This window comes from Abramis brama (genome assembly GCF_963993115.1).
Source record: "Abramis brama genome assembly, chromosome: 5".
NCBI lineage: Eukaryota > Metazoa > Chordata > Actinopteri > Cypriniformes > Leuciscidae > Abramis > Abramis brama.
In genome coordinates, this window is record NC_139967.1 from 44,108,882 (window position 1) to 44,131,371 (window position 22,490).

The 22,490-nt window shown below is 36.6% G+C and overlaps 1 protein-coding gene across 1 annotated transcript; it reads right to left on the reverse strand.

The window, feature by feature from the left end:
* Positions 1-7,008: 7,008 nt before the first annotated feature.
* Positions 7,009-18,798, reverse strand: kat5b (K(lysine) acetyltransferase 5b). Its single transcript, XM_084115662.1, has 15 exons — positions 18,716-18,798; positions 18,541-18,607; positions 17,904-17,972; positions 17,620-17,756; positions 17,383-17,451; positions 14,103-14,276; positions 13,884-13,955; positions 13,271-13,333; positions 12,645-12,893; positions 11,433-11,522; positions 10,479-10,619; positions 10,251-10,344; positions 9,971-10,130; positions 8,787-8,868; positions 7,009-8,646 (listed from the first exon to the last, which is right to left on the reverse strand). Exons 1-15 carry the CDS (start codon positions 18,728-18,730, stop codon positions 8,512-8,514), a joined length of 1,617 nt encoding a protein of 538 aa, XP_083971788.1. The 5' UTR covers positions 18,731-18,798; the 3' UTR covers positions 7,009-8,511.
* Positions 18,799-22,490: the final 3,692 nt, after the last annotated feature.

The following is a 22,490-nucleotide window of genomic DNA, read 5'->3' on the forward strand; positions in this document are numbered from 1 at the left end:
ACACAAGTTATGGGTGTCTCTCAGCTGCACTATAATTTCAACAACTATTTTGCCCCCAATAAAGTTTTTATTTATTTATTTTTACATTTACTTAAAAGACAACAGTGTCAGGAAAGATGATATACTTGAGGTGAGATATGAAATAGGCTATGTGAACCAAATTACTTTATAGTGTGTCATTTACAGTCAAGGTGGGATTTGTAGAAACCTTAGCAAAAAAGGATGAGTCTGCCATTTTATTCCATGATTTTATGTCATTTTCCACCACTGATAGCTACTTCACCACAGAATGACACTGTGGTGGAAATATTCATGATTTAGAGAAAACAAAAACAACAGTATTGTCTTGTGATGTATGTATATGCACTGTTGGACATTGACAAATTAAATAAACGCAAGAATGTGCATCACTGTGGTTGTGTTTTAGAGAGTTGAATCCATTTTGTGATCAAAAGAGATTAAATGTATTATACATGCAAGAAAAGAAAACTAAATGCACAAATACCATCATCAAATCACCACTGCGTGGGTTTAGTGTAAATATTCAAGTTCTCAAAAATGTATGGCTTCTTCTTATTATTAACATTATTAAATATTGTCCTGTGTTGTGATGGACAATGAAGGAATATGGTTGTTATGAAAGATTGCAGCTCCTTGAATTCCTTTACAGCGTGTGTTTGAAAGTTTGTGTTGGATGTGGGACTCTGACTCTGACAAACAAGCTGCTGTTGTTAAGAAGATTATTGTGAGCATGAAACAGAAAAGCCTTTGTGAATCGACACGTCACGTGTGGCTTTGAAAAAGTGTTTGTTTTTTCCATTATGTAATCTTTTTCATGGAGGAAATATCTCATATATATATCTCTATAATGTTATAATGAATGTTATGAGATTAAAATGAACTTAAATTACTGATATATTTTAAGGTGGAACAGAACAAACTAAATGTCTTCTTTTGTGGTTATGAGAAAACACTTAACTGTGAAATCACCTGATAGCGAGTCCAGGTCATTCACTTCAGTCCTGATGATGAACTAACAGTCTAAAGTCTAAAAGTGTGGTAAAAGGTCTCATAACCCCATGAAGTCACGTAAGGGCAGAGCTATTGCAACCTGGAATTAACAGAATTATCAGCTTTTCTGATTCTGTGCAACATTCACAGTAGGATTTACTACGCAGGCAGTGGAAACTTACACTTATGTAAGTTAAAGGAACAGCTCACCTAGAATATACAGGGTGGGCCATTTATATGGATACACCGTAATAACATGGGAATGGTTGGTGATATTAAAGTCCTGTTTGTGGCACATTAGTATATGTGAGGGGGCAAACTCCTCAAGATGGGTGGTGTGTACTAATATATACTAATGTGCCACAAACAGGACTTTAATATCACCAACCATTCCCATGTTATTACGGTGTATCCATATAAATGGCCCACCCTGTAGAACTGCTCTGGGAATGATAATCCAATCTAATTTAAGAAGATATAATGTGTTTGTGTGTTATAAAATGTCATACTGTTAAAAGTTTTATAATGCTAAAATTATACTAAGTTTTATAATGTATTAAAACTGTTGTTACGATGAGATGATACGTGAAGGTTTTTATGCATTATAATGCCATAAGAATTACCCTTATAATGCATTAACAAGGTTTCATAGAAAGTGAAAGGGAATTTAAAGCAGTTTAGCTGTAACAACAAAATGTGAAAAATTAAGGGGTCTGGATACTTTTGCAGGGCACAGAGTTCAAAATGAAGAAGTATAGTTCCATTTTGTTATTTGTGTGTCATTTACACAGTGCTGCTCAAAAGTTTACACACCCCTTGCAGAATCTGTGAAAATGTGAATAATTTTAACAAAAGAGGATTCTTTTTTTATTTAGTACTGTCCTGAATAAGATATTTTACATAAAAGATGTTTACATATAGTGCAACAACAACAAAAAATAGCTGAATTTATAAAATTGACCCCGTTCAAAAGTTTATGTACCCTTGTGCGTCGTTACCTGGATGATCCACAACTGTTTGTTTTTTTTTTGTTCTGTGATGGTTGTTCTTGAGTCCCTTGTTTGTCCTGAGAATTTAAACTGCCCAATATTCTTCAGAAAAATCCCCTGAGGACAATTGAGGGACTCAAACACAACTATTAAAAAAAGGTTCAAACATTCACTGATGCTCCAAAAGGAAACGTGATGCATTAAGAGCCGGGGGGTGAAAACTTTTGAACAGGATGAAGATGTCCAAATATTTCTTGTGAATGTTTTTAGAATCAGGGAATCTTTTTTTAATAGTTGTGTTTGAGTCCCTCAGTTGTCCTCAGTGTGAAAAGATGGACCTCAAAACCCTGGAAAGCAGGGCCGTGCACAGACATTTTAAGGGGCAGTGGCCTAAACCAAAAAAGGGGCACTATAAAGTGTGCCAACAACAGAAAATGTAGTTATTTGTATTAGATCTGATCGAGAGTACAATAATTTGATTAGACAAGCAGCTAATTCTAAGAACGTGGATATGTTGTACACAGGGCTGGACTGGGGCAACAAAAAAAAAAATCGGCCCTGGCATTTTGGTCCAGACTGGCCCACTATATGATCATAATATCATTGGTCAACAATCATTGGGGGCATGCCTCCAGAAAATGTTGTGCATTTTAATGTTAAATTCATCAATCTGGTGCACTTTGAGAGTTCAAAATTAAAAGCTCCAACCCATATTCAGTGTGCAAATTAAACAAAGAAATATTCAAACCTTTTAGTTAGTGTCTATTTACATTACACCTACTACATAATAATAGTTATAATATTAATCAAATGACAGTAATAGCCATATTTTGTAAAACAATAAAGGAAACTTTCATAATTAGTTTTGTACCAATTTCTGTACTTGAAAGAGATAAGCACATGATCTTATTTTATTTTGACGGAAACTGCATCAAGCTTTTATTTTGGCGGAAAACATGGTTTACAAACGCCTCTCATTAAATTTCTAGTGAATTGCGGTAATCGTCAACTATGCCAATGTGGAAATGATCTGTAACTCGGTTATGGGTTCCTACACTCATGACATAGCCTAACTGTTTTGAAAGTAACTGTTAGTTCTGCTTACCGCAGGCTCTACGCTTTCTCATCTTTCTCCTGATCCTCCTCACTATCATCATCTGCCACAGGAGCTGATGAAGGTCAGAAAACATACACTACCGTTCAAAAGTTTGGGGTCAGTAAGATTTTTAATGTTTTTAAAAGAAGAATCTTCTGCTCACCAAGGCTGCATTTATTTGATTAAAAATGCAAACAAAAACAGTAATATTCTGAAATATTATTCCAATTTAAAACAGCTGTTTTCTATGTGAATATAGAGTAATGCTGTTCTTTTTAACTTTCTATTCATCAAAGAATTTTGAAAAAAAAAAATTACACAACTGTTTTCAACATTGATAATAATAATGACTGTTTCTTGAGCATCAAATCATCATATTAGAATGATTTCTGAAGGATCATGTGACACTGAAGACTGGAGTAATGATGCTGAACATTCAGCCTTGATCACAGGAATAAATTACAATTTAAAATATATTAAAATAGAAAACAGTCATTTTAAATTGTCATAATATTTCACAATATTACTGTTTGTTTTTTTATCAAATAATGCAGCCTTGGTGAGCAGAAGATAGGCTACTTCTTTTAAAAACATTAAAAAATCTTACTGACCCCAAACTTTTGAACGGTAGTGTATATTTAGACACATTTTACAGTGTCTGCTTCAAGGGCCTGTTTCTATTTTTTCACGCTGTTTTTCTGCACATTCCTTGCGTTTCTTCTCCATCTTGCTGACTATTTTGACAGATACACACTGACACTGCTGCACGCTCGCTCACTCACTCGTTTAAAGTTGTGATTGGCCCAGCCCAGTGTCAATCAAGAAAAGAACCAATGGGCCGCTGATCTACGTGTTTCATGGACTGGTCTGTCAGAAGAAAAAAAAAAAAAACCCTAACGCTGACTTTTTCTGACCAGTGCATTACACCGGCACAAACCCAGCACCGCCAATTAAGCAAAACAAAACAAAACGAATGGGCCGCCGATGTACAAATTTTATGGGCCGTTAAAAAGAAAAAGAAAAAATAATAGGCCTAATAATAAAAATAATAGGCCTAATAATAAAAATAATGTATGAGTATATGAGATGTATCTGCCCAAAAAGCACGTCGGCCCACCGGGAAAGTGCGCGGTATGCCCGATGGCCAGTCCAGCCCTGGTTGTAGGCCTACAAGTTGTTAGCACTAGTAGAAAGAGCCAGAAGCCAGAAGACCAAGAGCAAAACATTACCGACATAAATACAACAAAAACAAATGACTAATTTCGCAGATTCAACCACTGTCTTGCATAGCCTACCTGTTAAAGGAGAAGTTCACTTTCAAAAAAACTTTTGCTGATAATTTACTCACCCCCATGTCATCCAAGATGTCCATGTCTTTCTTTCTTCAGTCGCAAAGAAATTAAGGTTTTTGATGAAAACATTCCAGGATTTCCCCCCATGTAATGGATTCTATTGGGACCCAAACGGTAGAAGGTCCAAATGACAGTTTAAGTGCAGCTTCAAAGGGCTTTAAACGATACCAGACGATGAATAAGGGTCTTATCTAGCGAAACGATCGGTCATTTCCAAAATAAATAAAAAAGTTTAAGTTTTATAAGCACAAACGCTCGCCTTGCTCTGTTCTGTGATGCGCGTTCGTGACGTCACGTAATACGCAATTACGTTGAAAAGGTCACGCTTGACGTGTTTACAAATGTGCAGAAGGAGGACCATATACACATTTTCAAATGTATTTGTGTCAGTTTATCGTTTAAAATGCCCATTTCGTGTGCGTATCCTGTGTGTTTTAATATTAAAAAGCCAAAAAGAACATTTTCTTCAGGACAGAAATTTTCCAAGCGTGACCTTTTCAACGTAATTGCGTATTACGTGACGTCACGAACGCGCATCACAGAACAGAGCAAGGCGAACATTTGTGCTTATAAAACTTAAACTTTTTTATTTATTTTGGAAATGACCGATCGTTTCGCTAGATAAGACCCTTATTCATCATCTGGTATCGTTTAAAGCCCTTTGAAGCTGCACTTAAACTGTCATTTGGACCTTCTACCGTTTGGGTCCCAATAGAATCCATTACATGGGGGGAAATCCTGGAATGTTTTCATCAAAAACCTTAATTTCTTTGCGACTGAAGAAAGAAAGACATGGACATCTTGGATGACATGGGGGTGAGTAAATTATCAGCAAAAGTTTTTTTGAAAGTGAACTTCTCCTTTAATGCGACAGCTTTCGTGAACTGTCGTATACTGTGAGTGATGCTGCGGAGCGAGCGGGAAAACCTGTAACGGATTAGCGGAATCAGCGGAATGCTTTGAGCGGAGCGGTGGGGGTGGGGAAGAGGGGCACCTCAGTCGATGAGGGCAGAGGGGCAGTGGCTCTAGCCACCGGGCCACCCCCCTGTGCACGGCCCTGCTGGAAAGGGTTAAAATTTGCAAAAGATGCTGGAAAACTGAAGAATTTTCAGGACCTGGAGGACTTTTCTGAAGAACATTGGGCAGTTTAACTGCTCAGGACAAACAAGGGAATCAAGAACAACCATCGTGGATCATCCAGGTAAGGACACACAGTATTAAAGGTGCTGTATGTAGTTTTTAGCGGCCTCTAGCGGTGATGTTTCAGATTGCAACCAATAAGTTTACAAGCGCGTGCTCTTACGCGTGCTCGAATTTATGAGCGAGCACTGTGGGTACCGGCCAGACTGAGACGCGTCACGCAACACACGGGAGAAAGCATCCCACAACATGCTGGAAACTCAGGTAAACTCCCACTGCAACGTTACAATAATAGGCTACTTTTATCAGCTTGACGTTGAACTAATGCTCCATGCTCGTACTATGATAAGTATGGAACCCTAACAACCGTGCCGAATTTTGCCACTGCAAACACCACTTCACATTTTCTTCAGGAAATGTACATTCTAGGTTTGTAGATAAGGTTTCTCCATGATTCAAATGCCCTGCCGATGCTGATCCGAGTTTTTTACCCTAAGTTCATCCGATTCACGTCTGGCCTTACGAGCTTCAGCAGAAAAAACTTCTTTTTTTTTTTTTTTTATCAATATGTGGAGTTTGTGTTGGAGTCTGTGTTTTGCTGGGCGCAGTCGTTTCTTAGTGTTATCAGACATGTCATAAGTTGCATAAGTCATAAGTCCATGTCATAAGTTGCAGTGTCGTCGCTGTTGAGTGCAAAGTCAGTAGGCTAGACGAGTCTAGAGGCTCGGGAGCGCGCATGCAGGTGACGTCAGTCACGTCACTGGCGGTAAATCCGACCCGGGACCTTCACATAAAAATAAGAATACTTGCTTTCAGAGGTAATAGCAAAACCCGCAAAGTGAATAATTTTAATGTGAGATTACAACCCTTTCACACACAGGCAATAAAAAAAGGATTCGTTTTGGTAGAAAAGCTACATACAGCACCTTTAAGAATCAAGGGTAGGCTATATAACTTTTGAACGGAGTCAATTTTATAAATTCAGCTATTTTTTGTCTTGTGGACTATATGTAAACATATTTTATGTAAAATATCTTATTCAGTATAAATCCCTCATATTTTGTTAAAATTATCAACATTTTCAGATTCTGCAAGGGGTGTGGATCTATTTTGTGGGTAAATAGCACGCTCTTACCAAAATATCACAGGCAATATTAGATTTATAAAGTCAGCAGGTTCGGTAAGCTAGCTGGTAGGCTAAAAAGACCATTTTAAAATGCCAGAAAATTACTTTAGATAAATACTTTCAAGCTAAAATTTCTAACAATACACAATATTATATTTATATTTACCTAAAATGAAACAATTTTGTGCAGTTTGCTGGTTTACATTCAGTAAAAAAAAAAAAAAAAAGTAATAAATGTGCATGTATCCAAACACATTCATGCACATTTGATCCTAGATACATACCATACCGATGTAGAAAAGACATTTATTTTAAGTGTAGTATATTATGTACAGACACAATGACATTGTAAAGCACCATTCTAGCCCAGTTCACTCCACCAGTGACACGCAATAAAGTGTGATTGGATTCATTTTCCACGGAGAGCTGCCGACTTCCAGCGACACGAGCGACAGTGGCCATCGGCGACAGGATGAAGGCCTGCCCAGCAAAGACAAGCTGACAAAACTTTAACTTTATGCAAACAAGCAGCGAATTTCATGTGTCGGCAAGACAGAGACGTCAAGAGAAACGTAGTAGTTTAAATTTATATTAAATAGAGGCTATACAACACAACCAAACTGTCAGTTGTTTATAGGAAACGTCTCTGTGCTTGTTTTGGCCGCATATTCATAGCCACAATGACAAAGACTGCAAACAGTTTCTCTTTTTTTATATCTTATACTGTATATGTACAGATGCCATTTAAATAACCCTATCTCTCCAAAATGTTTTTTCTTTAGCGGAAAATAAAATCCATGAATGTCATTCATAGCCATTACTGCATGTGACAGTGGCTAGTAGGTGTTTCCACTATTAGTTGCCTAATCACATTGAAGCCATTAACAGATTTCCATGTTGTTGAAATCGTATTGGTTTTCTTTCTCGTAAAAGACTTTCTGGAGAAAAAGAATATTTAAAATGGAATCATTGCATGAAACGTATAATATAAGAAGAAACTATGTGTGCTCTTTGCCACTGCGCCCATCTATATGCAGCCAAAGAGCAAGTCGAGGGCTATCCGGATCCAAGAGACCATTCAGGCTGGAAGACTGTCTGATGTACTCTGGAAACAACTCCGTTTGATTACAAAAGTGAAAACAAGAGGGAAGCCAAAAGCCGGCAATTTTGTATGTGGCGAGTAGCCTTGATTTAACATTAAAACAACTACATACACCAACTTTTTTACGATTAACTTCTCTGTCTTGACACACGAGATGGATCATGTGTCTTCACTGCCATTTGTAGTTGCTCCGGAAAATCGCTGCTTATTTACATAAAGTTTCTTTTAACTTTGTCACATAGCTGGGAAAACCTACATCCTGTCACCAATGGTTTCTGTCGCTTGCATCACGGAAGTCAATGAAAATGAACAGGGTCATGTCACTCTGCAGAGCACTGATGATTGTGTGTAGAATACTGTTGTTGGTCAGAGTAATAAAACATGGCACAGACCATAAATATAGGCATCTAAGAGGATCTATTGAAATGGTGGGAGAAAACAACATTAAAAATACAATCGTCCATTCCACATTAAGACTAACATGAATTTGACAGAATATAAAAACGTGTAAAAGTCAGTCACATGACATGCAGATGTGGACAGTGGAATCTTTAACAATATTAAACTGTTTTTGTCTTCTTGTACAGACACATTTTCAGCTCAAGTCTGTTTGTGGAACAGCTACAGTCTCTTGAACTGAATTCCTCTGAGGAATGTGACATGTTAGCCGGCTGCTAGCAGTCCTCCTACAGTCTTTACCACTTGCCCCTTTTGCTCCAGTCTTTAGGAGTGAAATGCAAACATTTGGAGTCGATACGGAGGTGCCGCTTCTGCATGGCCCGCTCATGACCTTCCACTATGTCCTCTGATAGGGTGAGGATATACTGACCCTGCAAGGAGATCAATCAAGCTCAACAAACCACACTCGACTTGAGCAAAAATTTGAAAACCACCAATTGTCACCAATATATCAAATTAGGGTGGATGGGAAATCTGAAACTGAAGCACACATCCACTTGGGATCGCTTACCTTATAATAATTGATGAGGTTGAGGTATTGAAGAGTTGAGATCACATCCTCTTTCTTGACACTGGTAATCTCACTGATTTCACTGAGAGAATCACAAATAACGTTAAGAACAAAACAACCAGCCCAACAAATTTCATTACAAGCTTTTTTTAAATGAGCCATCATAACGGATGTGGTAAATCTCTGGAAGAAATGTCTGGGTTGTATCTGACCCCCAAATCAAAGGAAAAGTAAATTATTTTGCATAAAGTTGTATTTCGCATTGTAATACACTGAGAATTAAACGCATTAAACAAGTTAATCATTAAATTCTCATTATTGTAAGAACAATCAGGTCAAGACTATTTTTTTATTAAAATCTGCATAAATTAAAGGCAGTACAACTAATATTATAATGTACGTACACTTACAATTGAATATGTCTTTGATAAAATTCAAATTAAAAAGATTTTTTTTAATCCTTACAGTAATGATAATTAAGGGTGGGGTGTCAATACTGAACTTTGGTACAATATCTGAAAAAGTTTAATATTTAATACCATTTTCTATCAACCGAAACTCTGCTGTGTGAGATTCCTCACAACATTATTATATTATTATATTAAGACAGAAATATTGTATATTACTATTGTAATACAACTGCATTGTAAAATGAAAAATTATAATGAAAAATTATAAGTTTTAAGCTAAGTTTACATCCACTTCTCATTACAAATCTTTGCTATAATCATATGTCTACAAAAAAAAGTTGGAAATTATGCGAAAGGTGAAAAAGCATAACTGCAGCACATTATGCTTCCAAATGCATGTTAAACTCTCAGCACTTGCAGAGTTGGAGTGCGATGCATCTAATGTAAACCGCTCTGAGATTCTTAAAACACCATATCATAAGCTACTCGCATTTAACAATATGGTGACGCTCTGAAACACGCAGCGCAACAGACTATATACTTGTTTAATTAAAATACACAGTGCAGTGAGTCTCAACTAGATGTCTGAGAGAACAATAGGGTGTATGCTACTTGCTGATAAATGAATGTCATAATGCAAAAAATATTCATGTAAATTTCTTTAAAAAAAAAGAAGGAAAAAAAAAAAAAAAAGAGTGAGATTAAGTCAAATTCACCCACATACACTTTTTGGTTCAGAATTTTGATCGTGAGGTTAAAGACGAAGATCCTTACTTGATGGTGATCTGCGGCCGTTCTCCATTCTCTGATTTGAGGTTCATGAGGATCTCCAGAATAGTTTGAGACCAGTAAGAGCGATAAGAGAGCAGACCCAGATCAGACAGAGGCTTCTCTGGAGTCCCTGTCTTTCCTTCCACTTTTGAGAGCTCATAACCTGACAGATGTGAACAAAAAATAAATATAAATCCTTAAATAAATATTAAAAAAAAATCCTTATGTGATCACATTCTATGTTGCTTAGTAAAAAGACTTGGTAAACTGTATGATTACTCACTAAACTCGATTAGTAGTTTGCCATAGCCTCTTCTCTGGTAAGGTGGTAAAGTCAAAATGCAGGCTACATTATAGTCTTCTGTTGATTCCTTTTCCTTTAATGGGAGGGAAAATGCACAGTCAGTGAAAACACAATGCAAGAAAGCCTATCTTACAAAAAAGAAGATTAGCCAAAATTGTAAAACACTTAGAATATCAGCACATTGATGGAAGCAAAGCTATATTATACCTTGGAGAAGTAGCCGACTATGTGGAAACCCTTCGAGTCATACTCTGTCATAACATAGAAGAGGAAAGGATCCGTGTCATAGTACAGGGTCTTGTGGTCCAGGAAGCATTTGGCCAATAAACACAAATTTTGGGAATATGTCTGTGCAATGGAAGAAGAAAAAAAATGATTTTAACAGGCCATCAAGAAATATATTTCCATAAACATGTGCCTCACCCTCTAAACCAACATGCTAGTTAAACCACACTAGATCCAGTAAATTAGGGCCGTAACCATTTCTTGGTTTAATTGGGTCAATAATCTTTTAGAAAGCATAAAGAAATAGAACAGTGAAGGAAATTCTAGGTCTAATTCTAGTTGGGAAATTAATCATTTTGAACCATTCGCAAATAATATTTGCATAAATTTGCATTGAAATATGGACACATACTTTTATTTGTATGCCTTGCATGCCGAAAAAGTTAAACGTTTCTTGTCTCGTCATACTTAGTAAGGAATTACATGAATCACATATGTTATGCACATAGTTTGCATCACTTGATGTTACTGTCGGTAGTTTCACATTTCTATTGTAAAACAGTTGACATGCATTACCTCACTCTCTTTTAATGTTAAACTGACGCTTTGCGCTGTAAAAGCATATATATATATATCCACGCTGGGGATTTGATTTCACTATTGGGGGGGGGGGGGGGGGGGGGGGGATGTCTATGGTCTATCGTGGTTATGGCCCTGCAGTAAAGTGCTGAATGCTATAATTTGCAGAACTTGGCAATTTTAGATGACCTAGATTTTAGACAAAATGGCAATTGTCTCATATTCATGAATATATTTCTATTCCCTGACATTTATGTGTTCAGTTAAAATGGTGATCTTTCCACCCATTCAAATAGAAATACACAATGATTATATTCTCTCTCTCTCTCTCATTATAACAAACTAGAGGTTACCCACCTTGTTTTTCCTGCCATCTATTTCAAAAAATGATATAGTTCCTTTGCGATAGATCTCATTTCCTGGAGGGTGTCGAAGGTTGCATTTTGTCTGTAATAGTTATAGACAGATGACAGTTGGCATGTTGCTTAAGCCAAGAGCACACTAAAGCTTGTTGTTTTAAGTGTGTTTGTGCTCAGGTGCTTTTCAACAGAAAAAAGAAGTGTAAGTGGCAAATAAGGTAAATTTTCAAAAAATTAAACTGATTATGGTAAACTGATTACATATATATCATTTTAGATTAACTGTGATTGAAACATCTCATTAGACTGAATTTAATTATAATACCTGCATGTAATCAGCTAAATAATGTAAGAACATCGCCAGATGCAAGTACAGCTTGACAAATTGAACTGTAAGAATAGTTTGACCTGCACAAATAAAGGACATAAGCAATTCAAATATAGAACAGTCTATAAAACATCTGTTGTGACTGTTCAACATTAACATCACCTTAGAACCAAATTAGGCAGACTATATGCCTTGTGTTTCCCCCCCCCCCATGTTATGACACTCATATGCAATATTCCTTGCATTAAACCATCAAAACAAAAATATGATGGATTATTTTTTTTTACAAAAGATACACTTCAGTTCAAAAGATTTTTTAAACATTTTAATAAGAAGTCTCTTCTCACCAAGACTGCATTTATTTGATACAAAATATAGTTAAAAAACTAATATTGTGAAATATTATAACAATTTAAAATAGCAGTTTTCTTTTTGAATATATTTTAAAATGTAATTTATTCCTGTGATGTGAAGCTAAATTTTCAGCATCATTACTTCAGTCTTCAGTGTCACATGATCCTACAGAAATCATTCTGATATACTGACTTGTTGTATTATTATCAATGTTGAAAACAGTTTTGCGGCTTCATGTTTTTGTGGAAACTGGGATATATTTTTTCAGGATTATTTGATGAATATAGTATAAAATAGCAGCATTTATTTGAAATAGAAATCTTTTGTAACATAAATTATCACTTTTGATCAATTTAATTGATTAATTGTGTTCTTGCTGAATAAAAGTATTTTTTCTAAATCTTTTGAACAGTAGTGTATGTTTTTTTGGTGCAGTTTTACTGAGATGGAAACAGACTCTCATATGACACTGTAAGCGGGTTTGACATTTTATCTAAAGCAGTCTAACTACAGTCCTTAGGCTCTTACCAGATGCCTCTGGAGACACTTGAGGCTCTTGAGGTACTTAAGACAAAATTCACAAAGGTAGAGGATGGGGAGGGTGGTGAGCTCCTGTGGGTATGGAGAAAAGTACCACGGCTTTAGCCTGTGCCGGCCCAGCTCAATACAGTCTATGTTCTTCATTCGCGTGACGATGTCATCGTGACTGCGGTCCGACACCAAACTACCAGTCATGCGAGGGGCAGAGGGGATACCATCAGAACTGTCCTGCGAATCCTGAGAGCAGAGAGTAGAGTTAGAGAGATGGTGGGACGGCATCTAACAGCAGTCAGTGACAAAAGCAGATGTCCTGTGCATTAAAAATAAAATAAAAAAACAACTCTGAACTTTATCATATCTCTAGGGAAATCTTGCTATCACTGTAAATATCAGGAATTACTCATTTATTATTACCCAAATAACTGAAAAAGGAAAAGAAATACTATTATCTTCCATAGCCTAAATACAACTGACTCTTGCATTTATGAGATCCAATGGCTTTTTAGCTTAATTTCTATAGTTTGAGTTTCATACTTTTGTCTAAAAAGCCTCTCCTAAATGCCTCCACTTTAACAGACACACAATCAAGGCAATGGGAAGTAAAGGAGCCGGACCTCTCCTGGTGGCAAATAGACGGTGGAGCAGCGAGGGTTGTTATTCTGGAACACCTTTACCATCTAACAGAAAAACACAAATGGAGGCAAAGCTTTGGGACATTTTACTTGAAAGTGGAGGAAAACAGGTGATGGCAACAAAACAAAAAACGAAGAAAAAGAAAAAATAAATCAATTATGAATAGGGTAGACAAAACATTTTATATATTTGATTAGGGGACGATGGGGCCTCATGTTTTAATTTTCTTTTAACAGTCCAGAAATGTAGCGTTTTAAATCCCAAGTAGAAAGAAAAAGGAACCAAAACCTCACATTCAACGTTTTTTAGATCACTTTATATTTACTTGTATACCTTCTTTTGAAGATACACACACACACAGATTCATGCTAACCAACGGGCTATGATAACTTTATGCAAGCAACTTCTAGGCAAATAACAATAAAATGTGTGAGATTTGTAAGAATGTATTAAAAATGAATGATAATCAAAACATTTGATTCAAAACTTGATGAACATCAAGGGATTCAGCCATTTTAAGATTTGATAGAGATTAAAAAAACGTGCATCATGCAGTGCTAAAAAAACATCTTTAAATCGAGTTGCCGGTACTACCTCATCCGTTCCTCCACAACTTTTCCTTTTTCTCCCTGGCTGAGAAGGAATAAGACGACGTGTTGTTCCATTCTTCAAGAAGAAAAAAGCAAAGTCAAAATGAATAAGCTCTCCTCTCAACATGTTCTTTGTATTCTGATAATTAAATAGCAGCTATTTAACTCTTGTGACAGATTAACCTAACAAACTAACAGACGTTCATTTCAACGCTTTTTTTACCGTGGCGAGAGAGGCGAGCGGCTCATGTTCTTCTCTGGATTTAATGCTGAAGGAGGAGTCCCTCATGGCGGGATAGACCGAGGCCTGACTTGCCTCTGCAGAGCTAGGAAGTGAAGGCACTGGAATCGCTGCTGTAACTTGTGTCGCCAAAGACACAGATTCTGCTTTTCTCTTCTGAAAGAGCAATCAGAAAGACAAAATCACTTTTTCTCTGCAAAGAAAATGAGAAACAAAATTCTTAAAATAACACCATAATAATAAAAAAAACGAAGAAAAAGGTCATTTCTATATGTTAGCTAAGATGCTCTAGGTTGTTCTAGGTTGTCCACCACTCTGCACGTTTGTATGTCTCTTATCTGACACATTTATGCTGCCTTCATGTGCTATCGGAATTATCGTAAATACGAGTTTCCTAGTCAGAATTTGGACATAATTGCCCTCTCAAGTCATATTTACAAACTGGAAAAATCAGACAATTTTGAGTTTCCAAGTTGGCCATAAATTTTCCACAACAGCTACATAGCCTTGTCGTTTGCCGTAATTCATATTTACATATGAATAACCATTTGAAGCATATTGTGTTTAATACACAGCAAAAAATAGCATGTACTTGACCGAAAATCCAAAATTGTCAGCAGGCTAACTCTCTAGATAGCACAGTCAATGTTTATATGGTTGTCAAAGAATGGGACACTACATTTTATTTGAAATTAAATATCTTCAATTCATTTTGGCTTTAATAAGATTTACCCAAGAAATAGGAAATAGTCCCCCAAGACTGTACCTGGTGTCCTCCATGATTTATTTCCAACAACAAAGCACTTGAACGTGACAAGCTCGTAATCACATCTTCAGAAGTGGGAGGTAGGAAATTTCCAACAGCACGTGAAGGCAGAATTATGGTGCATTCGAGACATGTCAGAAAGGTCGTATTTACAAGTTGAACACACATGAACGCCACCACAAGTGGGAAGCTCTGGATTTTCTTTAAGCCCCGATCTTTACGAGTTGGAGGCGTGTCAGTGAGAAACATGGAGGAATACCACAATATTTATAGGTATTTAGCAGTGACATTGTCAGGCTGTTTGATTTACAAACACAATAAGCTAATTGCCTGCACAAAATATAATAGCATTGTAATATAACAAAATAATATGTAACAAAGTTTACAGTGGCTTCATAAATTAATTCAAAACATAAAAGAGCAAAACACACCTGATGCACATTATTTGTTCTTCAAGAACTTTTTCTAGAAGTAGAGCTTAAAAACATTGCTGTATTTCTGTGTAGTTAAATAAGAGAAGGTACGCCACCATCTTGCCTTGACGAAAGTGACTTGAACGCAACAACTTCCCAACTCGTAAAGATGAACTTCCCAGGACTTGATCATCATTAGGCTGGGTTCACACGTTACGATTTTGACCACGATTTGGCCGTCTGAGACTAATTTTGTAAATCGTTAGTCTGACATGTTCACCAAACCAAATTCATCAAATTTACTTCCGACAAAATTCTGTCAGTGTCAGAAGATTTGATGCACAGTCCTGTAGTGTGACCTCTCCTACGACAACAGTCAAATCAAAAACCAATAGAAGCGCCGAACCTGATATTATCTTAAATTCTGGTCCCTGGATATGGCTTGGGTCTCTCCTTTAGTGTAAACCTATGGGATTGTTTTCACCAACTGTTATTTATACTTAGGTTTACGGACTTGAACAAACCTTTAAACCCAAGTATGAATAACAATAATCACAACTAACAGCTGATGGGAGTAAATTACAGTCACTTACCTCATGTTCTAAAAGAGACATTACAGGAAGTAATGAGTATGTTGGTAATGAGTGATGAGGATATATGATAAATATGGAAAATGCTTTCATATTCACTACCAGTTAAAAATTAAAAGTTTTTTTTTTTTTTTTTACTATTGTTCAAAGAAGCATCTTATGCTCACCAAGGCTGCAAGAATTTGATCAAATGTTGTATAAACAATAACATAGATAAATATCATTACAATTTAAAACAACAATTTCTTTTAAATTTTATTTTAAAATGTTATTCCTGTGATGGCAAAGCAAATTTTTCCAGCATCATTACTCCAGTCTTTAGTCTCACATTATATTTCGTAAAATATTCTAATATACAGTTCAGTGTTTTGGTGCTCAATAAATATTCTTATTACCAATGTTGATTATTTTATTTTTTTTGCTGCTTAATATTTTTTAACCAAAGAAAAAAAGAAAAACACTTTTATTCAGTAAGGACACATAAAATGGATCAAAAGTTTTTAAATATAAATACTTATATAATAAATGACAAATATATAAATACATAATATATAAAGACATTTATTATTAATCATTGAACACCAAATCAGCACATTAGAATGATTTCTGAAGGATCATGTGACATTGAAGAATTGAAGACTGGAGTAATGATGCTGAAAATTCAGCTTTTCATCACCGGAATAAATTACATTTTAAAATACATTAAATTAGAAAAGTTATTTTAAATTGTAATAATATTTCACAATATTAATTTTTTTCTGTATTTTTGTTTAAATAAATGCAGTCTTGGTGAGCATTAGAGACTTTTTGACCATTAGTTTACATATATTTTGGAAAACAACACTGAATAGATTTTCTTTAGGAGGGGAAAAACAACAACAACTCTACAACAGATACTATGAATTGAAACAGATACTATATCTAGAAGTGTATGGCATGGAAACTGTTTAAAATATTATCTTATTAAAATAACAGATCACCCCAAAATGAAAATTCTGTCATCATTTACTCTCATGTTGTTCTAAACCAGTAACACTTTCATCTGTGGAAGATATTTTGAAGAAAACAAAAAAGACGACAATTTGAAGAGTTTTGTCCTTATAGAAGAAGTCAATAAGATCCAAAACAACAATGAACATCACTGACTTTCATTGTACGGATGGACGGACACACACACACACACACACACACACACACCACACAAAACCTTCTATTGTGTTCCACAGAAGAAAGTTTGGAACAACATGAGGGTAACTGATGACAGAAATTTTTGTGAACGAAAATCTTTTAATAGTGGTAACATTATCATTACATAAAATGTTCAAGCTGCTTGATAATCGGCAATGTAAACTGAGTCGAGGCAAAAATTGCATCCCTCACACTTGTTGGAAAATGTGATGTGAGCTTTTTCGAACTAAATTCAGCCCATTGATTAAAAGCTCTTGCTTGACAGATTGAGTTTTATTAGTGTAAATAGGCAGGTTTGTCTGTACCGGTGTGGGGAGGGTTTTGCCTCTTGATGGAGCTGAAGCAGACTGAACGTTGAGATCTAGACTCTTCCTCTGAATTTGAACAGAAAGGAAGAGAGGATGGTAAAGGATTACATGGCATGTAAACAACTGCTTGAGACACAATGTTTCAAAATGAAGGTCAATCACTGAGGTGGGGGCGTGTCACATTTCATCTCAGAAATCCTAACATCGTAGGCAGATTTGAAATGACGTTCTTACCACATCTCTCTCTGGAGAACTGGGGCGAGACCCCGGCAGGCCGTTCTTAGTAGGGGTCTTTGCCTCCTTTTTGGGAAACTGGAGCTTCTTCAAGTCCAGCCGGTCTGGAGTCACCCATTCATCCAGTCGCTTGTTGACTTGCCCAAAAAAAATTATATTTTCTTTGCAGTTAGCAAAAAGGCTGAACAAATCTTGCATCAAATAGATTCGTAATATGAAAATATAATTGTATAAGCCAGGTACAACTGATTTATCTAATTGTCAGGTAAATGTTAGATACTCACAGTCGATATAGTGGACATAGTAGAGCTTTCTCCCAGGAATGTCTTTGACACTGAGAATTTCAGCCAACGCTTTGAAGGAATAAAAGGATAAAGGAGCATTCAAACAGCTGAAAGCTTAAATCAGATCCACTCATATCAAACAAGGAAAATTGTATTTCAGATGAATCCCATTAGAAATTAGCTTTTCGGACTAGATGTCAGCTATCTGGCCCCACCAGCTGATAGTCCAGCAACACAAACATCTAGACCAGCCTGGAGCAGCTTGAACTGATGTGAAACCAGCTACAAACACAGGCTGGTTTTTTGCTGGATTAAGATGTTAACTTAATAATGAATTAGAGAACGTCATGTGTTCACATCACCAGCAGACCAAAAAAAAAAAAAAACACGTTTGCCCTCTCTCTAACAAAACGTACTATAGCACAACAACGGTATTTTGCATGTGAACCTTGGAATATGTAAACCACACACCACTCAGTTGCATATCACATACAGTAAAGCATCAGCTAACACCATCACAACATTGCATTTTATAACAAATGATTCAAGTTCGGTAAGAAGAACAGTCCCTAATTAAATAAACAGTTTAACATGGACTGCGAGTCTTTTGTTTACATTCTGTCCGGATCTTACTTACGCCACTCATCTTCATTTTCTTGGTTTTTTCGCAGCACGGGAAGACGGCAACCTTCAATGATTTCCACCTATTGGGACATAATGCCATTATAAACGACAGCGACCAAATGCAACAGAGACATGTTTTAAAACATCACTTAAAATACACAAAACCACACTGACTGGGAGATGCTTACCGAGGAGTCCGCCATCTTGTTAAATCATGGAACACCTCCGGCGCACAGAATTGTGGGTAAAAGGAGAACGCAGGATTGATGCTCCAGGGGGCGCTTGACGTAGGCTACGTCGTCCTACTCATAGACAGGTCTTACTCAGAGCCATATAGAGACTAAATACCATAACTGTATTATACTACTGTATATAATTTATCCCGTTTTTGTCTCCTATATCTCTTTCAACACAAGAAGCACAAAGGGGATTCAGTGGATCCTGAAGACTCCCTGCACTGACGCTGTACCCTCACCTTCAGTTTCAGATCCTTGGATTTTGCAAGACTTTCCTTGCTCCTTATTTTTAATAAACTTCCCAGTGTTGGTCTTTGTGAAAGTGCAGATACACATAAGTATGATTAGCGCACAATTTAGCACAAAATCTTTAGTTCTATTTAGTTTGCTCCTGCTGACTTGAGCATATTTTCTCCTTGGACACTAGGCTACAATAACAACATAGACGAAAGGACAGACAACATGCTTGACGTGCAGTTTATTAGACATTTATAAATCCCATTGTGCTAAATCAGTGCAAAATATATATACATTTATATATAAATAGGTATTAAAAGGTATTAAATTCACCTGACATGGATGGAAAGTGTAACCCATACTTGAAAGCAGTTTTTACCAGTATTTGAGAGACAAACCTTCACTCATCATTAAGGTTCCTCTGGACGATGCAATATCATGTATACAGGGCTTAAAGCAAGAAAAGATTTGAGGCCTGAAAAGTTGTCCGGGAGGAAATGTGCACAATGTATTGAATTAATTTAAAAGTGCTCTTTGCCTGAAATCAGGAATGGTGCCTGAGAACTTTAAGGCCTGTGTATACTGTAATTACCATACTAAAAGAACCATGTTTGCAGTTGTGCCACCCTGACATCCAAATTGCTGGACAAAAGTTTTTCAATTATCTCAACAGCTTTAAAACTACTGAAATTTATAAAATTTGTTTATATGAAAGGTTCAAATGATTCCATAGAATTTTTCATTCTTAATACACCATTTTAAATAGTTTTTTAGACTGTTCATTTGTGCAGACAGTTGCACAACCTGACATTTTTGGGGGTTTAAGATAACAAAACGTAAAATATGTATTTTTTAAATGTACTAAAAATTAATTTAAACTAAATAGGTTTTATAGATTATAAGTGATGTATGCCATGAATTTATAAAATTATGTTAAAAGGAAATAATGCACTTGGACACTTAGGAAATAATCTCTCTCTCTCTCTGTGTGTGTGTGTGTGTATTGTGTAATCATGTTTTGTTTTAAAATTTAATATATTATGTATTAATTTATATAGTAATAAGTGCATGGGGTGCATAATCATTGTAAACATTAAGATGAATGAAATTTCACTTAATTAAATTTTGTAAAACTTGTTTGTAATGGATTTTTTCTGTTACCTGCAAGTCTCCTGTCCTTGTGAAACCATCGTGAACATTACGTGATATACCCTTACATAACATACAAGTTTAAGAACAAAAATACTTAAAAACAACTGTAACAAGGTCTTTAACCAATAAAGGTTAGGCAGGCAACGCTGGTTGACCACAATAAACATTAGATATTAGCAGATTTTTATCTTTTAAAAATAACATTGATGTAACTACATTCACATGTCAGTGTATTATATACATACTGTAAATCAATTCATTTATTGACTACAAACTACCAAAAATCACAGTGCTGCTCTCTAACTCCATCGATTTGAATCAGATTTGAATTGACGCCGAAGGCGAGCACTTCCTACGCGAATCACGTGACAATCAAGCATTTTGAACTTCCGTTGTCTCAACTCTCTCTGGCTCTGGTCCTACTGAGCTGCATTCATATCTAAGAACATTTTTAGTCTAAACATCTGTATGCTGAAATGTATCACAGTTAAGTATTTTCACATGGATGATGGAGAGTCTGAACAGATGCGTGAGCCCGCAATACAGTGATCACAAACACATGTGATTGGTCCATTATGGCCAGCGCGGAGAAAAGTAGCTAGTATCACGTGATGGATTGTACTGTTACTAGGACCCCTGCATGATACAAATACAAAACAAACAGTATTTATAATATGTATAGTTAACTGTGTCTCCTCGTTAAATTAGTTTTAATGGTAACACTTTAGTTTACGGTTCAATTATCGCTATTAACTAGTTGTTTATTAGCATGCATATTATAAGGATATTGGCTGTTTATTATTAAAATATGCCTTATTCTGCATGACCATATTGCTTAATCTTACCAAATACCCAAACTAACCACTACTTTACTAACTATTAATAACCAGTGATTAGGAGTTTAATGAGGCTAAAGTCGTTTAGTTAGTTAATAGTGAGAATTGGACCATAAGTGTGATCGTTTTAATAATATTCCTCAGTAAATGACAGCCGAAGCATATGTTGAAAAATAATAAGCATTTTATTTTACAAGGCATGTCAATATTTGTGCAAACTGAACAACAAGTTTAACAAAGCCCTTTATGCACGATTTAAAAACATAGGTTTTGTAGCAAAAATGTTATCTAATTTGTCATATCTCCTGACCAGTTGGTGGCATGGTGCAGAAACTGCAAGTACCCTCAAGTCATGATTGTGATTGTTGGACAGGTACCACCAAATTTCGTTACAATATGCCAGAGAGAAATTGCTGATGTGCTATACAAGTATGGTTTGGTCAATTGAACAACTTCTTGCCAGCATGCCCTTATGGTTCAAAAGTTATTACTTATTAGCATAAACATATAGGTGCAAATTTGAGTTGGTGGCACTGGGGGTTTAAGTTAGAGACTTTTTTTTTTGTTTTTTGTTTTTTGTTGAGAATTTGCTGTAGATGTTGAGACAATCTCCTATCTGTGTGCCAAATTTCATTATTTTTCCACAAGGTGTACTATGGGCTGCCATAGACTCCAGAGTGGAAGAAGACGACAACTAATGGAAACAATATGTGTCTTTGCACCTTCTTGCCCCTAATAATAATAATAATAACAATAATAATAATAAAACAAAAAAGAACACTAACTATTGTAACTTGTATGCTCTGTTTTGATTGTGTTTAGGTTCTGTTTTCCCTGTCATCTGACCCAGGCTGTGTCCGAAATCGCCCCCCTTTCCCTTAAACAGGGCACTACTTGAGGGGACAGCCATTTGTAGTGGTGTCTGAAACCATAGTGGACGTTACTGAGTCAATCCCACAATGCACTTATTCAATCCCACAATGCACTGTTATAACGACTGTACAACTGATACCCTCTGATTCCAAGACAGCTCCCTCGGAGGTGGATAGCATAGCCGGCATGCGCACCTGGTCAGACTCGCGCATCTCAGGCTCTGCAGCAATGTTGGGCACACACGCCCCGATGGCGTGGGCTCACGGCTTGCGGCAGAGAAGGGCTCGATGCCTGCCGTGGGCTCAAACTGCATTATCCCAACCAATGGGTTCTGGCTGGGCACTGGGTTTGGAGTTGGGCTGGTGATGTCATCAACGGTGAAGGATGATCCATACCAGCACCCACTCCACAGCTGCGCAAGCTGCGCGGTGGAGTTGCGAGAGCACACCACAGACTGTGGAAATGGACAAGCATGAGCCTGCAATGAGGACGGAGAATGACATCGCCCTGGAGCCTGAGTCACACGGAGAGTCTGACCAGATGCGTGAGCCCGCAACACTTCACCCTAGCTGGTCTCTGGACCAACATCTGGCTCCTCCTGCTCCTGGCTCCCCCCACCCTCCACGTTG

Excerpts from the sequence above, each read along its gene's own strand:
- kat5b (XM_084115662.1), bottom strand. Across the intron at positions 11,523-12,644 it reads AGTGTCTCCAGAGGCATCTG|ACAAAATGCAACCTTCGACA; the intron begins GTAAGAGCCTAA and ends TAACTATTACAG. Across the intron at positions 10,620-11,432 it reads TAGATGGCAGGAAAAACAAG|ACATATTCCCAAAATTTGTG; the intron begins GTGGGTAACCTC and ends TCCATTGCACAG.